Source organism: Cyanistes caeruleus, chromosome 18 (genome assembly GCF_971803275.1).
Source record: "Cyanistes caeruleus chromosome 18, bCyaCae1.hap1.1, whole genome shotgun sequence".
Classification (NCBI taxonomy): Eukaryota; Metazoa; Chordata; class Aves; order Passeriformes; family Paridae; genus Cyanistes; species Cyanistes caeruleus.
In genome coordinates this window covers 10,244,399-10,261,347 of record NC_141718.1, presented here as the reverse complement: position 1 = coordinate 10,261,347, position 16,949 = coordinate 10,244,399, and the positions used below count along the sequence as shown (strand labels likewise).

The following is a 16,949-nucleotide window of genomic DNA, read 5'->3' as shown; positions in this document are numbered from 1 at the left end:
GCTTTCATGGTGGAGAGAGAAAACATTGATGTGTTTTCCTCCTGTTGCTTTTGTGTATTGTGCTGAAAGGCCAAGTTTTCAGAGCCCCTTTTGTGCCTGTGTGCAGGCCCTGGCAGACGAGAACGAGTTTGTGCGGGACACGGCGCTGCGCGCGGGGCAGCGAATCATCAGCATGTACGCCGAGACTGCCATTGCTCTGCTCCTGCCACAGCTTGAGGATGGGCTCTTTGATGACTTGTGGAGGATAAGGTAAGGCACAAACCTTTCCCTTCCATGCTTTAAAAACTGGTGTGATTTAGGTGCTGTGTTGCTCCTCAAAAGAAATGCAGAGACCTCCTGTGAAGCAAAAACAAGTGTCTCTTTTTGCTTGTTGATTTGAGTATGATGCCTTACAGCACTTGAGTGTGCAAAGCCCTACCAGGCTGGATCAGGTTTTTCACTACCTGCAGAGTATTCATGCTGGATTATTAATTCTGGCAGTGACTCTGAAATGCACTTCCAAGGCAGCTGATGTGGCAATATTTAGCCCTTATATACTGCTTTTCATTTCTCCAAATGCCGAGCAAGTTACTGTTCTCCTGTATATGAAAATGCAAAAACAGGCCAATATTCCTGTGTATGAAAATGCACAGTGGAGCACTCACAGCCAATAGCAGTTGCCCAAAAATTAGCTTCACTAAATGATTTGTGCCAGCTGAGTGCTGCTAAGTACTCTTACCCCAGGTGAATGTTGTTTGTATTAGATGCAGGCAATGTCTTGTTCCTTTTTAGAGTCAAGGCTATTCTTGGATTCATTGCTTTGATTGAAAATTCTCTCAGCCCTTCCAGTTTGGAACTCATTCCTTCCCTTTCACTTTATCATGCTGCTTTCAGCCATGTTGGCAGACTGATGTTACACATCAGCCCTTGCAGCATTTCAGTGCAGACCCAGCTGTGCTTCACATTCAGCTCTGCTCTGTAGCTGACAGCCTGTCAGAACTGGACAGGTACTGCCTGAGCGCCCTGTTTGTAACACTTGACTTGCTCTTGTTGCCAGGTTCAGCTCAGTTCAGCTCCTTGGAGATCTTCTATTCCATATCTCAGGAGTTACTGGAAAAATGACCACAGAAACTGCCTCAGAGGATGACAACTTTGGAACAGCCCAGTCAAACAAGGTAAAGCTGTTCTTGCCTGTTGTGCCTTTATTTGTTCAAATTCTCCTGTTTTAAATCAGCATGGACAGCCTGCTGGAAAGACATTTTGAATAATCATGTATTCTGTTCTTTTTATAGATTTCAGGGGCAGATAATAGATTTCTGTGCTATTTTTTTTCCAGGCTATCATTAATGCTCTGGGAGTGGAGAGGAGGAACAGGGTGCTGGCAGGGCTGTACATGGGCCGCTCGGACACGCAGCTGGTGGTGCGCCAGGCCTCCTTACATGTCTGGAAAATCGTTGTCTCAAACACTCCTCGGACACTGCGGGAAATCCTGCCAACACTCTTTGGGCTTCTGCTGAAATTCCTGGCCAGTACTTGTGCAGATAAGCGAACGGTGAGGAATTGAGTTGTGCCTTCCTGATCCTGCAGGTGACTGTAGAAAATAACTCCTGAGGAGCACAGGATAATTCTCTATAAGACATTCCAAAGCTGTCATCAGTTTAACTGTTCTGAGCATGAGCATGTCTTAAGTTCTCCATATGCTGAATGCAACTGTGATTGTAATGACAGTAAAATTATTTTTCAATGGTTATTTGTAAAACTGTTTCCATTCCTACTGCTCTGTCTGCACTATGGACAATAGTATATGGTCAGGAGTGTTTGCTCACAGTTCACTTTCTAAAGTTTTATAAAAAAGGAAAATAATTCATATGTTTTTGGGGACAGGTTGCAGCACGGACATTAGGAGACCTTGTCCGAAAGTTAGGGGAGAAGATCCTTCCTGAAATCATTCCTATCCTGGAAGATGGGCTGAGATCAGACAAGAGCGATGAGAGGCAAGGAGTCTGCATCGGTTTGAGCGAGATCATGAAATCAACCAGCAGGGATGCGGTGAGTCACGTGTGCCAGGTGAAATTCCCACTTTCCTAGGTACTGATGTTATGGTGCAGATATTGCACTTGAGACAGAAATATACAGCTAGTGCTGGACTTGTTCTGTGGTCTGAAGTCAGGGTTTGTAACTGACACTGAGTTGCTGCTCAGGAAAATTGAATGAATTTGTATCAATCGATAAATTTAAACATTGTCTTTTATGAGATATAATACTAGAAATCTTCCACTAGGTAGCCTTAGAGCACTGCAACTATTTGTGTTGATGGAGCCTGCTTTTCATCCAATATTATTCCAAGCAAACTGCAGTTAGTTTCAGTTGTACAAATTCTGCATTCATCGCTACTTTACTGAGATTCGCATTTCTGGTGTGCTTTAGATGTTCTGTAATTTTATCTCTTCATCTACAGGTACTGCTTTTCTCTGAGTCCCTGGTTCCTACAGTGAGAAAAGCACTGTGTGACCCTCTGGAAGAAGTTCGAGAGGCTGCTGCCAAAACATTTGAACAGCTGCACTCAACAATTGGCCATCAGGCTCTTGAAGACATCCTGCCCTTCTTGCTGAAGCAGCTGGTGAGCATTGCTCAGCATTAGTCAACAACCTGATTAATTATGTTGTGGGACAAGTTTTGAATAATTAACTTAAAGGAGGAGGAGGAGGATTGCACTGGCAGACCTTCCATGGAATGGCACCGGTATTTTATCTCCTCCTGGAGTCATCCTAACCAGTGGTAGGGAAGATCTTGTGGCTTAAGCCTAGGCCTCGGAATTGCTACACCTGGCTCTGCGATGGAATTGCCATTGTCACCCAGTGTCACCCAAGTGACATGCTTGGCCACCATGCCTGAAATGGAAAATATTTCTGATGTGACAAGAAAACATCTGTCACATCAGATGGGGTTTGCTAGGTACTATGAGAATATGAGAACATTTTTGAGTAGAAGGACTTTGTTTTGTTTTTATGATGACATGGAAGATTGTCCCTTGAAACAGGGCTTAGCTTGGTGTGTCACAGATCATTTCTCAGGTTTGTCTCTTTTTCCCTGTAGGATAATGAAGAGACAGCTGACTTTGCTGTGGATGGTCTTAAACAAGTTATGGCTGTCAAGAGCCGTGTGGTGCTGCCTTACTTGGTGCCAAAGGTACAGTGGGAAACAAATTTTAAACTTTCTATCTGTGCTGTTTCCTCTGCTTGCTGACAGTTTTCTTTGGACCAGTATGGCAAAAGGGAGAGCACATCTGACATTTTCTTGTGATTTTGTGCTCAAAACATTGTTACTTGGCTTGTGTTGCATAAATATTTCATGTTGCAGAGCAAATGAGACTCTCTCTGAAAAAAACTTTCTGCTTTTCTCAATTTTTTGGTGTTATTTTTTATTTTTGTAGTTGACTACCCCTCCAGTGAACACCCGGGTGCTGGCTTTCCTCTCCTCAGTGGCAGGGGACGCTCTGACACGGCATTTGAGTGTCATCCTGCCTGCCATGATGTCTGCACTCAAAGAGAAGCTGGGCACCAGTGAAGAGCAATTGGCAAGTAGCACAGCTCAGCTCTTTGTTGTGACAGGTTGCCTGAAGATAGTGCACCAGGTTTATTTCCCAGCCCAGAATCTGTGTTCTCTAGATTCACAGATTGCATGTTTAATTCAGTCCATTAGCTTCTCCAGGATGAGTCTTTTTGCCTGGTGGCATATTGTGAGTCAAAAAACGTATGCTTTCCAAATCTATTTGTATCCATTTAAAAGTCTCCTTGGCCTGTTACAAGATACAATTCTCAGTTTACTTATTCATGGAGAACTGCCAGAAAGTCTAGTTAACTTTGTGTTTATTCGTGGTGTAGAAGACTGAGAGATTAAAGGGCTGCAGGGAGGAAATCTCCTGTTTTGCATGCTGCACTCCTCCCGTACTGCTTTCCAAAACATCTGGTGTTTGGACTCCAGAGATCATCTTGGAGTTGTGACTGTGGACAGACATTTTCATAATCAGTTGGTGAATTAGGAATGAGTGACAGGGTCCTGTTGTCTTTCTGCTGTGGATACCCATTAGATCAGCTTCTAGCCCCAGGTCTGCCTGGAGATCTCTAATGTACCCACAGACGTGCTTGTAATTAGTGCTGTGATGCACAGCATTAAACTACCTAAATCAGAAGAATGTTATCTGACAAGACTCAGTCTCTCATGGGTGAGTAAGATGAGGGAGACTGAGCTACAGTAATTTTTGTAAATTAGCCCTCCTGCACCTGCTGCAGTGGTCAGTTCAGCAGAGTTTGGCCACTTGTTTAAGAATTGGTCATACCTGTGTCTGCACCAGGACTGAGTCAAGCCTCCAGTGGTGATGTGATCAGCTCTTTAATGAGAAACAATTAGCAAGTGGGATAATATGGAGAAACCTGGGGCTAAACTTGGCTTTGTTCTGTTTGAGAGCTAATATAAAGTTAATTTGGGTTCTTCAGGAGATGGCAAACTGCCAGTCTGTGATCCTCTCTGTGGAAGATGATGTTGGACAAAGAATTATAACTGAAGATTTGCTAGAAGCTACCCGCAGCCCTGAGCTGGGCATGAGACAGGCAGCAGCTGTCATGCTGAATATCTACTGCTCCAAGACAAAAGCAGACTACACTGGGCATCTCAGGAGCTTAGTTTCAGGCTTGATTCGCCTGTTTAATGACACCAACCCTGTAGTTCTGAATGAAAGCTGGGATGCACTTAATTCCATCACCAAGGTGAGAGGCAGCTTAAAAAGGTTACAGGAGTAATGCCTGGCCTGAGAAGACTTCACAAAAGATACATGGATGTCATGTTGCCTGATCTTTGTTTTACCCCTCTCTCCTGCAGAAATTAGATGCTGGGAACCAGCTTGCTCTCATTGAGGACCTGCACAGGGATATCCGGATTGTAGGGAATGAGGCCAAGGGCGAGCATGTGCCAGGATTCTGTATTCCTAAGAAGGTAAAGGATCAGAATGAGCATGGATTCATCATAGGCACAATAATCCACCTTTGGGGAGAGCTGATTGATATTACAGCTATTAGAAGGAATAACTATTTAGGCACCCCGAACCTACATATTGGAGGACTTTTTGTAGGTTAGAGCTTTTGAGTAACCCTACAGAAGACCCCTCTTGCAATGAAGTCTCTGACAATTCTCTTATGCATGTAAGTTATGGTTGCTGGCTGCTTTTTGTGGGGGAGTGACACTGGACTTCTGTGCCAAATTTCTCTGGTTTAAAAATTCCCTGAGCTGCCACCACTTTTCTCATAGCAACTGGCTTAGTAAGGCGGAGAGGCATGAAATCAAACCAAATAAAAGTAGCTCTGTCAATGTGGAATCAGGCAGCTGAAGGTCAACAGGAAATTGAGAGAGACTCTCCAAGTTTGTGCATCTGGTGTATAATAGGAGCAAAAATAAGATACATATTTCTTGCATCTTAGCTTCTAAGCTTTCTTATCTGATTTTCGTGACAGGGAGTGACTTCCATACTTGTGGTGCTGCGGGAAGGTGTTTTAACTGGTAATCCAGAACAGAAAGAGGAGGCAGCAAAGGCCTTAGGGCTGGTTATAAAACTGACTTCTGCTGAAGCTCTCAAACCATCTGTGGTGAGCATCACTGGGCCACTCATTCGAATCTTGGGAGATCGGTTCAGCTGGAATGTCAAGGTGGCTCTGCTTGAAACCTTAAGCCTTCTTTTAGCTAAGGTAAGATTCAAAGTTTTGGACTGTGGTTTGTGAACATTTTCCATGGCAACCTTCAGAAATATCTGCTGCTGTTCATGTAAATACAGCTGGGATGCCTGCTGCTGTGGATCTGATATGTAGGAATAGCACTGTAACTGGATTGCATTCTTCCAGCAGCTTCTGGCCTACAAAAAAAGCCCCCAGTGCTGAACCACTGGGCTTCTCAGAAATATGGATCAATGCCGATCTCACTTTCAAGTGATTAAAACCCACCATGTAATTAATCTCTCCTTTTTTATGTATTGTTAAGTGCAAACATCTTACGTATCTTTGAACAGAGCTGAGCTTTTATTTAGTACTATGAGTACAAAAGGCTGTTCATGATAGTGTAAAATTTCTCAGTGCTACCTTTGTAGTTCAGTGTGAAGAAAAGATTATTAGATTGGAAAAGGTCAAAGGTTTTGTGGTAAATTGTTATTTCACGTTTTTCCTGTTTTAGTAACGTGATAAGATTTAACGAGGGCTCTCTGATAACAGACTGCTGTAGAAGAGATCATGCTGTTTTCAGGCTTTGATCTTTAATACTTGACCCAACACTTGCCCTTCTTCCGCTCTGGAATAGGTTGAGATTGCTCTGAAACCGTTTTTGCCTCAGTTGCAAACAACGTTCACCAAAGCTCTGCAGGACTCAAACCGCGCTGTTCGCCTCAAAGCTGCCGATGCTCTTGGGAAACTCATTGTCATCCATGTCAAAGTGGATCCTCTCTTCACGGAGCTCCTGAATGGAATTCGCTCCAGCGATGACTCTGCCATCAGGTGAGCTGCAGCTGACATCTCAGACCTTCCTGCTTACTGAGGATGAAAGAAAGAGCTGGGATGAATAAACAAAACCCCCAATTAGAGTAAGATGCATGTAGTAGTGAAAGCAGTGGACTGTAAACCAAGAATGGGGATTATGGGACCTTCCTGTGTCAGAAGGTAAGCTGTGAGAGTATTTAGGAGAAAGAGTGCTTGGGGTCTGCCCAGTTCTCTCCTGCACATCCCCAAGCAGCCCACTTTCAGAAAAAAGGCAGTATTGACTGTCAGTCTGACCTGAAGTAAAGCAGCTGTCATGTATCCTAAAGGCACAGATCCCTAAGACAGCAACTTCCTGCCATGATAATTTTTTTAATGGTTGAACAATCAGAAAATATCTGTATTGTGTTAGACAGAAATATGGAAGCACTGTCTAGGATGGTGTCTCCAGCAGTGCAGACAAGGGATCACTCTCCCAAACTGCAAGGCATCTCAGTGTAATTGCTGTGTAAGGATCTGTAGATATCCAGAGCAAAATTTCTCTTGGAGGGTGGGGGAGAGGCAGTGTCTGACTGTAGAATGTGATCTCTTCCAGGGATACGATGCTGCAAGCGCTGCGGTTTGTCACACGAGGAGCTGGTGCAAAAGTAGATGCTGCAATTAGGAAGAATATTAGCACAGTGCTGCTGGGCATGCTGGGACATGATGAGGTACTGCTTCAGCCAGCTGCAAAGGTCCCCTGCTGCACACAGTCTTGCTCTTACATTTAAAATCTGAACTTTCTAACAGAATTACTATCTAAAATAACTTCTGGGAACATTACTAATGATGTAGTCACAGTGAAGAGTTGGAGATTCCTGGTAACCCTGAAAAGCTTCCAGTTTAATGTTTCCTTGGCAACTGCATACGTGGGTTTGACCTACAGCTCCTCACTAACAGGTTTCAGGTAGCTCTGCAGTCAGGAGTTGCTTTTTATCTTGGAGAAAGCCTGTGGTACCTTCAATATATGCACAGATGTGTTTGTAGCCTCTCAGGTAAGGTTTATCATTCTGTGTGAGAATTTTTTCAGATAATGGCAGATCTTGCTCCAATGAGAGAAGCTCTCCAAGTTTAATATAGGGTCTTCTGTATATAGCAGATAGCAACAGTAACGTGAGTGAGATTAAATTAATCATCTAATAATTTCTTTTTTATGTCAGTCTCTTGCAACAGACATGCATATGTTGACATGCTAGAGGTAGAAAAATGGAAACATTCCCACTGGGTTGTAAATTTGGGGGAGAAGTGGACAGTCCATGGGATGGCCACATAAGGAAGCCAAAATAGCAAAAGCCTGGAAGTGTTAAATAAAAAGTACTAAGAGTTTATGTCAGAGATCAGCTCATCCAGAGATGGCTAGAAATAATGCTTACAGTAAGTGAATCAAAACTAAGCACCTATGAACTCATATTTTAAAACACTGAATTCCATCTTTATGACTTTTCCATTTAACAAATCAGAACTTAGATAAGATCTGCAATTCTTCAGTCTCTGCTGGCTTTTTTTGATCTTAGATTTGGTTTTATGTTCCATTACATACAAGAAACCATGTGAACTGAAAGAAATCCTCAGGGAGTAGGAGTGAAATATTACTATTTGATTTCTCCTCCTCTTTATTTCCTGTCATCTTCTGACACTTGTTTTTCTTGCTGCCTGTCTCTGGGGTGTGTTGAGCTCAAGCCATGTTCTCTGTTCTCCCATCCCCTGTCAGGATGCCACCCGCATGGCCTCGGCTGGCTGCCTGGCAGAGCTGTGCGCCTTTCTGTCCGACGACGAGCTCAGCACCGTTCTCCACCAGCACTTACTGGGTAGGTGAAGCTGTTTACAGGACTGGAACAGATTCTGAAAGGAGGGAATATTCCTTCTCAGCCATTGATTCAGGCTAACTTTGTGACTGAATCTCTGCTCTGTATTTTCTTGTGCTTTTCTTTGCTCACAGCCCTTAATTCATGCACTCTGGTCCGCAGGGAGCACAGATTAGGTTGTCGCTTGGGGTTGCCCAGACTTTTTTCTTTGGATTTGTTATCTGATGACTTGATAAAAGTACTAGCATGGCTGAGTAATTGCTGTTGCTGACATGAGGACAGTTGGACATGACAGGATGTTCAGTCAGGGTGGACAGGAGGGCCATCCCACCTTTTGGAAGAGCACTGTGATCTTAGATTGGCTGATGCTAGTTGCATCACATCTGATGACTTCATGCTTTTGGAGAATTAACTAATTTGGCTCTAAGTTAGAAAAAAACATGAGTTTTATAGGACCCCAGTGTTTGAGTGTGTTATGAATGATTCTCCCCTGTGGGATTAAACAAGAAGTCTGTTGGCTGGTTAGATAGATTATAGATGACTTTTACAAATTCATTAGAGAGTCAAAGCTTGCCTAACTTTGAACTAACAGAAGTATCTTGAGTTGAACAAGAGAGTCCCTTGTTTGCATCTGCTTCCCTACCTACCCAGGTGGTGTTCCTGTCTGGAAAAGGTACTGCATTTTAGCTCTGTCTGTATGTCTTTTTGGGAGAAATGGAGGCAGCAGGGAACTGTTTTAGATGCTGCTTGTTACTTCATTTTATGGCAGTGAATTGACAAACTGCCAAGAGCCTTTCAGATGAAGAGGACTGGATAGCAGGAGCCCTACCATTGTTGTGTTCTTTCCTCTGCAGCAGATGTCTCTGGCATCGACTGGATGGTGAGGCACGGCCGGAGCCTGGCTCTCTCTGTGGCTGTGAACGTGGCTCCTGGCAGGCTGTGTTCCCCAAAATACTACAGCAGTGTCCAGGAGATGATCATCAGCAATGCCACGGCCGACAGGGTGAGTCCTGCCCGACAGCCGGGAGTGCTGTGGCAAGCGCTTGTTGGGAGCAGTTTTGAAAGGTGTGTGAACAGGTCCTGTGTTACCAACCAGGACAAAAGCCCCCAAGTGCCATCTGAAGATTCTCCCTTGGCTAAATGCAGCTTTTATGGTGAAATTACACAACTGTTCTGGTTCTTTGAGTTCTGATCTCTGGGGAGATGAAGATTAAGTAATCTTTTAGTGCAGAGTAGCTTTCATTTGGAGTAAATTACACTCCTGTTTCCCTAGAGAGTTCTCATTCACAGACTAAGTTTGCAAGAAGTGGAAATTACTCATTTTAGGAGGAAGATTTTTAATCTGGTGATGAAGGAGTAGTTTGGGGTAAGAATTTTGTGGGCTTGGTGGGGCCTGCTGCCTTACTTCCTCTGGCTCATGGTTGCATTGGGATTTTCTAATCATATTACCCAGTACTATTAACCCAGTGTTTTCCTGCTTTGTTGGTGCTGTTCTTTTGAAAGATGGGTTTAGCCTTCCACAAAAACTGACAGACCATAGTTTGGTTTTAAAGGCTGTTGTTGAATTCTGCTCTAATAATACCAATGTCTTTATGCTGAAGATCCCAATTGCAGTTAGTGGCATCAGAGGAATGGGCTTTCTCATGAAATACCACATGGAAGAGGGAGACAACCTGCCTCCCAAACTTTCCAGCCTCTTTATTAAGGTAAGAATTTTCATGTTAACAATCTGGTGGTGTTCTTGTGTGATCTGAATCTCTGTTTGACCTAACTCATGGGTGGGTCTGTCAAGTCCCTGAAAACCTAGATGATTCTTTTTGAGGAAGAGTGCAGATCACTGTACCAGCCTGCTTAAAAGCTGTGAATACAACACTGCCATCCCTGCTCTAACATGGAAATTTGCTTTTGAGCTTTCTGTGCTGAATCCCAAGTCTAATTCTTATAAATGCATTTCTCCTTTGCAGCAGCAAACAGTTGGCAAAGAGGCAGAGAAGAGTGTGAGGAAGCTGTCAGGTTTTTAAGATTGCTAAAGGTCAAACAGCCTTTGCTAGAGATGTATCAAATACCAAAACTCACCACACCTGAGAACATTGAAATTAACATCTTTTTCAGTTCATTTTGATTTAAATGTTTTTATTCAAAATTCCTTTATTGGTTGTTTTGTTTCTTTTGATGTGTGGCTGGGGTTTTTTGATTTCTTTAGTTATCTGCCCTTCCCGAACCCCAGTTTAAATATCCCTCTTGGTAGACAGGGATAGATAGAGAGGGGTGATGCTGCAGCATGTTATTTTTTCAGATTTTACATTTCTTTGCAATTTACTTGAAAAACTACCAAGTTGGCATGATACAGGTCAATATTCTTCAAAGCAGACTTTTTGTTTGGAATCCAACTTTTCTATATTAATATAATAGTATTGTGTTAAAATATAAAATATCACACTTGCCACAAAACCTTTATCATCATGTTAACAATGCACTTGACATTCAGATATTAGCTTTCATGTTTTAAATGGGTTAAGATTAAAATACAGAACTCTCATTATTTGAATTTTGAAGTGGAATCCATTGTTAAAATGCACCCAATATTCCAACCAGAGATTGACTTGGCTGTTGTTGCTGAGTGAGTGTGTTGTAGAGGTGCTGACACTATCAGCTTTTCTGCACTTACTGGTCACTGTCATTTCCTGAGACAGTTGAGATGAACACGTGACACTGTCATCAACTACATATTTAGAAATTTTCTTTTGAAAAATTGTCTTGTTTTCAAGGTTTGACCTTCTCTTACACAGTTTGGTCAGACTTAATTGGTAACAAGTGTGTATCTTGTGTACCTCTGACTTGAAAATTGAAAACTACTTGCTTTTCTTAGCATAGTTTTAAATACTTAAATTAGAAAAAAATCCCCACTTCAAATACATGTCCTTGGTATATCTGAATGTAAGTGTATCTTTGTCTCCTTCAGTGTCTTCAGAACTCATCCAGTGACATAAAGTTGGTTGCAGAAAAAATGATTTGGTGGGCAAATAAAAGCCATCTTCCCCCATTGGATACTCAGACAATTAAACCAATTCTCAAAGCACTTCTGGACAACACAAAAGACAAAAACACCAGTGTAAGAGCCTACAGTGACCAGGCTATTGTCAACCTTCTGAAGATGAGAGCGGGTGAAGAAGTGCTTGAGGTATGAGACATATTAAAAAAACATAATTGTTGGTAGAAAGGCTGTGTCACCTTCTGCTTTTATCTGTGTGGTGCCTGCAGCCTCAGAATGTGCTGGAAATACAGAAATAGAATTTCATCTATGAAATAGATGAGGTGGGGCATGCCCATTTTCATTTAGATCTTCAGCAGCATTGTCATGCTAAGCTCTGAAGAAATCAGTAACACCTGTAGTGCAGCATTTATAGACTGGAGGCATTTAACATATCCCCTTACACCTTGCCTGTGCTGAGTACCCTCAGCTGGCACTGATCATTCATTGTTTTGGTCACCTGGATGATCACAGTGGAGCTAGGGAGTATTTAGGATGGACTACTTCATGCATCCATTTCCAGACCTGTCTTCTAAGTCTGACCTGCTTTTGGATAGTTGCCACTTCTGGAATTGTAAAACCAGGTGAAGACTTTTGGAACATTTGAAAAATTACGGTTGATACAGCGTGTAAGGCACTTAGACTCACCCTGATTTTGAATGGTGTGTTGTAAGGAGTTGGTAACTGGTGCTGTCTCCCTTCCACAGTCAGTTTCCAAGATTCTGGATGCTGCCAGCCTGGAGCTTCTCAATGAAAGCTGCAGGAGGTCCCTGCGGAAGCTGGCTGGGCAGGCTGACTCTGAGGAACAGATTGATGACACTATCCTGACGTGATAAAGCTCCCGAAGACTAGGAAACACTGAACCAACGGCTGCATCAGCATTTCAACTCTCAAACACCTATTATAAATGTTTTCATTTTTGAAAATGTTAATTCTGATGGGATTTCATGAAAAGGACTCCCAGAGAGTATTTTAGTATCAAATATACCAGAATAGCCTTAATTAGACCCACACTAGATGAAAATTAAAAATTTGGTCCCCTTTTTGAAACAGATAATTTGCAAGAGACAGACATACTAACCAATACTGGTCAACTGTGGCCAATTGTGAGATGTGGCTAGAGCACATCAGGCTTAAACTCTGGTGACAACTATTTCCTTTCCAGGGTCTGTGCAAAAACTCCAGTACTGGAGGTATTGTTGGTTTTTCCACACACCCTGGGAGGTAGGAATAGAACTCAGTGAAAGTTCAGTTGTATTGTTTCTGTGTACTGCTAACTTGCTGCTTGTGACGGTTCTGAAGACTGAAAATCCCTGTAAAACGGAGTATTTAAAATAGCCTTAGAAATCACAGATGCGAAAGGGGGATTAAATGCAGTCTGTTTAGAGAAGGAACATTTAATAAAGGTTCTGACTTTGATCCTTCTGATGTAAACTGTTCTTTTTACAAATTCATTTGTCAACAAACTTATACTGTGATTTACTTTTCAGACCTGTTTGTTCTAGGGCATACAGTTTGGAGAGTGGACAGTGCTGTGATCTGTGAAAACCTTTTGTGAAACTGAGGCAAGACAAGAACTTTTTATGACATTTAATGAAATTTTAAAGTAATTACTCCTGTTAATTTCCAAAGCATTTTTGACTACAGACAGCTTTTTAGTTACCCAGCTCATGAAAAGTCTTTTGTATTTACATCTTCAAAGGCTTTGCAAGATACTTGACATTAGGTTTTTTGGTTAATGAGCTGTGCTGCTCCAAGAAAGTATTTTTTTTTTACCTGGCCACATATATCTCTCTTAGGAAAAAAAAAAAAAATTAACTAGTACATTTTATGTCACTTGATGGAAATAGTGAAAATCTTGTTGCAGAATACAAATTTTTAGAAGGCAAAATAACCTTTACATTCCATGTAGAGCAATAGTTAAGTAAGCCTTATCTATTTTATGAAACTCACAGAAGCTCGTTGAACCTGAGAAGCCAGAGCACTAAGATTTGTTTTTTCATGTGGGTGGGGGCTGTGTGTGTGTAATCTCCTTTGCTTGTAACTCTAATGGCTCAAACCATGATGATGGGAGAACACAACACTACACACCATAAAATCTGAGAGCACAAAGTGGAGCCCCATGGGAACACACGTTCTGCTAGAAGCAATTTTCTTATATGGCAGTAGCAGCAAACACAGGAACATTTTTATCATACTAATGCCTCAAACAGTAAGATACAATTGTGAGCAGGTATTTGGAAGTGCTGTGGTTTATTCTGGTCAGAAATACGAGAATCTGGCAAAATGTTCTTGGTGCTTTGTGAATTCCCAGTCTGTGGTGTAGCATCCTGACAACAGATTTGCTATAGCACTTAGTGGAAGGAACTTGGGAAATCAGCTGTTTTACTCTGTACCTAAGATAGGCTCAGCTCCCACTAAACCATGCCTGGCTGACTGCCACACAATTCTTTTTATAGCATTGTAGAATGGAGATTCCATAACCTCTCTATGCCATCTATTTCATTATATGAACTTATCAGACTGTCAGAACTTACCTCATGTCTGAAGAAAAAGTTTTCCTTGCTGCTACTTGACTAGCATTGCTGCTTTTCCTGTTCCCACAGACATTTAAAACAGCTCATTTTTGCAGCAATTGCATGGTCACTTCAGTGTCCTCACCCCTGGATGAAATAAATTTAGATTTTCTATGCATTTTCTTAGAAATTTCCATGTTTTCTAAACTTACACTGCTGCTCCTCATGTTTGTTTGTTTCATTCTGACTCCTCTTTGCCTCGAGGTGTCCACTGCTGGCCCAGGTCTCTGGAGAGTTGTTCTGCAAGCCCCACATAACAAACACAGTTGTCCACCCCAACACAAGGTCTAGCTGTTCCCTTGTTGTACCACCATGTCATTGACACATTTAGTTTGTGATCAGCTATGAAGCCAAGCTACAAAATGGCTCTTAAGCTAATTATCTCTAATCTTGTATTTATGCATTGGATGTATTTCTACAAAACTGCAGCTCTTCCCAGTAGGTCTGATGGAAATTGTGTTCTGTTTCATCACATTTAGCTGCATTCTGAAGGTGGGTTTCAATTCTGATTTTTGCCTTTCAACGTACTTGTGCATCTGAAATCCTCTTAAAAGTATGTATTTTGCACTGAATTGGTAATACTCAAGAGTGAAAACTCAAGTAAATGCTCTTAAAGATTTGGCAGCTTGGGGCACTGGAATGAGTTTCAGCTGTGATGAATTAGCTGTGCTTTGGGATCACAGAACAGCAGTTAAAGCATACAATGCAAAAACCTCTGCCCTGAAATGTACAGAATTTGGTGCCATTCAAAACCTACTAAGTAGGTGTCAAAAAGCTCAGTGATTGTACTGGAATCATTCCATCACTGCAGCCAGGAGGAATGAAAAAATGGCAAGTTTTGGTGAAGAATGGCTGTTTGAGCTCTTGGTCACACGCACCTTGGCTTACCTATTCTGATTCCAACTGATGCTCCACATAAACGTGGGGAAGAAAATTATAGGTAAATTAAGCCCATTTTGTTAACTTGTTCATTTTAGAATAGAAAAAATTCTATTATTTTGGTGATTTGTAGTTCCAGCTTACATAGCAGCAAGTGGAAAAACTCATTCATCTTCCCAAACAGCACCTGAATTTCTGCTCTGAGCTTAGCTGTTCCTGAGAGGGAGGAGTAAAAGGTAGCTCGCTTGCATTGTGGTGAATATGCTGATTTTTCAGTCACAATGAAACACTCGATTTGGATTTTGATAGCTGCTTTTTGCTAAACTATTTATACACTGCAGTATAACATATCAGAGAGGAAATACCCATAATTTTTGCCACAACATGAGATCTGATAAATTGATTGTGCCAACTTGGAGACTAGAGAATTTTTTTTTTTTCTCATTTCAAATGTCTTAAAAATACCAGTTGTCAGTAAAAGATAATTTTTCCCTACAACTGATGGTAATAACATCTTTGAACTGTCAAGCAACTGTCTCTTGAGTGACAGCTGAACTGTGTGTATTTCAGGAAGATCAAAAAATAATTTATGAGAGGTTTAAACTTACAAGGTGCTAAAAATTACAGTGGGAGACAAATGCAAAAGCATAAAATATTCAAATACTTTTTTTTTTTTCATTAGTCACAGTTCTTACTGTCCATTTTATTTGGTGACATTGTGACGCCTCACGCTATTCAGATGATGGGCTTTCATGAGCTTAAAAATAGAGGTAATAGGAGTCACTATCATTTTGGGTTTGAACTGGTGGTTTATGTGCTGAATTCAAGGGATTTCCCTGCAGCTACAGTGTCCTCAGTTACTCTGAGGTGCTGGGTTGCATGATCCGCTTGTCTGGGGTGGGTGATACAGATACATGTATAGATAGATATATGTGGTGTTTAAAATGCCTGAGTTGCAGCATGAATGTGTGCTGAAGGTCACATGAGTGGATTCCAGGATCCACAGGGTGAACTTTGAGAACTATAATATGTTTTTGAAGGTTAAGATTAAGAAAGGTTTATAATTAAGTGGGACAACACCCACTATGCCAGGTTGCCCCAGTCCCCACCCAGCCTGGCCTTGGCCACATCCAGGGATTGGGCAGCACAGCTTCTCTGGGCAACCTGTGCCAGGGCCTCACCAGCCTCACAGGGAACAATTCCTTCCTAACACAGACTCATTTATAATCTATAACAATGCAAGTTCTTTAGTGCTAACATACCTCTTCCCATCTGAATGACAAGGCATGTTAGTAAGACAGGTTTCATTATTTTTTCTAAGAAAAAATTCTCACTGGTACCTGGGATCAAATTGAATTATTTAATCAGAGCAAAAACCCATCATTTTTTCTTGTGTTATGTCTCCACTTAAAAGTGGCAATCACCTAAAAAGTGACCACAGCCTTGCAGAATTTGTGTAGTCAATGTCTGTGCAACTGGTAACAAAATCACCCAGGCTGTTGGATGATTGTGACAGTGCTTGTGAACTGCAGATGTGAGCTGGGGACGGTGCAAGCACAGCTGCTGATGGGCGTGAATTCAAGGCCCTTCCTGACCCATCCACAGGCTGGATTAAAAACCCCCAGGAATTTAATTTCAGACTAGCCTAACTTGCCAGGCCTCTGACACACACCTGGACATTTCATATCGCTGCTGTGGGGCTCCTCACCTGCGGCTTGGGTTGCGACGGGAACTGTTCCTGTACCTACACAAATCGCTCCTTTAGAGCGGACCTGGGAGTGCTGCGGCTCCCTCACGCCTGATGCTTTCCTGAGGGCAGAGTCGCTTTCTGCCGCGTCCTCACACGAGCACCTAAAGGACCTGGGGAGGGGGGGGGGGGGGCAGGACGGGACAGGCTGGCGCCTGACGGAGTCTCGGCGGCTCGGTAGTCCCGGGCCATGGACGGGGCGCGGACAGAGGGAGGACAAGGTTCCCGTGGAGGGGAAGCGGGGCGCCGGCGGCGGGCGGGGAGTCCCCTCACGCGCCCGCCATGGCAGCCGGCGCGCGCCAGCCGCTCAACCGCCGCCCCTCAGGCGCAGCCGCGGGCGCGTGAGGGCGCGGCCGTTTTCCCGCGCAGCTGCGGGGCGGG

At 42.7% G+C, this 16,949-nt stretch overlaps 1 protein-coding gene and 1 long non-coding RNA gene across 4 annotated transcripts in view; one reads left to right on the top strand and one right to left on the bottom strand.

The window, feature by feature from the left end:
• GCN1 (GCN1 activator of EIF2AK4) overlaps window positions 1-12,785 on the top strand; it is a 38,308-nt gene extending 25,523 nt beyond the window's left edge. The window contains exons 42-58 of one of the 2 annotated variants that reach the window (XM_086855514.1): window positions 107-249; window positions 1,037-1,154; window positions 1,316-1,531; window positions 1,864-2,028; window positions 2,438-2,599; window positions 3,076-3,168; window positions 3,413-3,556; window positions 4,476-4,745; window positions 4,858-4,971; window positions 5,487-5,717; window positions 6,319-6,512; window positions 7,087-7,201; window positions 8,242-8,338; window positions 9,193-9,338; window positions 9,937-10,041; window positions 11,298-11,516; window positions 12,074-12,785. In XM_086855514.1, coding sequence (XP_086711640.1) covers window positions 107-249; window positions 1,037-1,154; window positions 1,316-1,531; window positions 1,864-2,028; window positions 2,438-2,599; window positions 3,076-3,168; window positions 3,413-3,556; window positions 4,476-4,745; window positions 4,858-4,971; window positions 5,487-5,717; window positions 6,319-6,512; window positions 7,087-7,201; window positions 8,242-8,338; window positions 9,193-9,338; window positions 9,937-10,041; window positions 11,298-11,516; window positions 12,074-12,199 — 2,658 coding nt within the window. In that variant the 3' untranslated portion in view covers window positions 12,200-12,785. Of the gene's footprint in view, window positions 1-106; window positions 250-1,036; window positions 1,155-1,315; window positions 1,532-1,863; window positions 2,029-2,437; window positions 2,600-3,075; window positions 3,169-3,412; window positions 3,557-4,475; window positions 4,746-4,857; window positions 4,972-5,486; window positions 5,718-6,318; window positions 6,513-7,086; window positions 7,202-8,241; window positions 8,339-9,189; window positions 9,339-9,936; window positions 10,042-11,297; window positions 11,517-12,073 lie in introns of both variants that reach the window. The other variant, XM_086855513.1, reaches the window with a different exon arrangement.
• On the bottom strand, window positions 2,974-16,931 carry LOC147649931 (uncharacterized). Of its 2 annotated transcripts, none has more exons than XR_015277671.1 (3): window positions 16,494-16,931; window positions 12,015-14,029; window positions 2,974-6,548 (listed from the first exon to the last, which is right to left on the bottom strand). It is a non-coding gene; the product is annotated as an uncharacterized LOC147649931 (long non-coding RNA). The 2 variants fall into 2 exon arrangements; XR_015277672.1 differs by having other exon boundaries at window positions 13,904-14,029; window positions 16,530-16,931.
• Window positions 16,932-16,949: the final 18 nt, after the last annotated feature.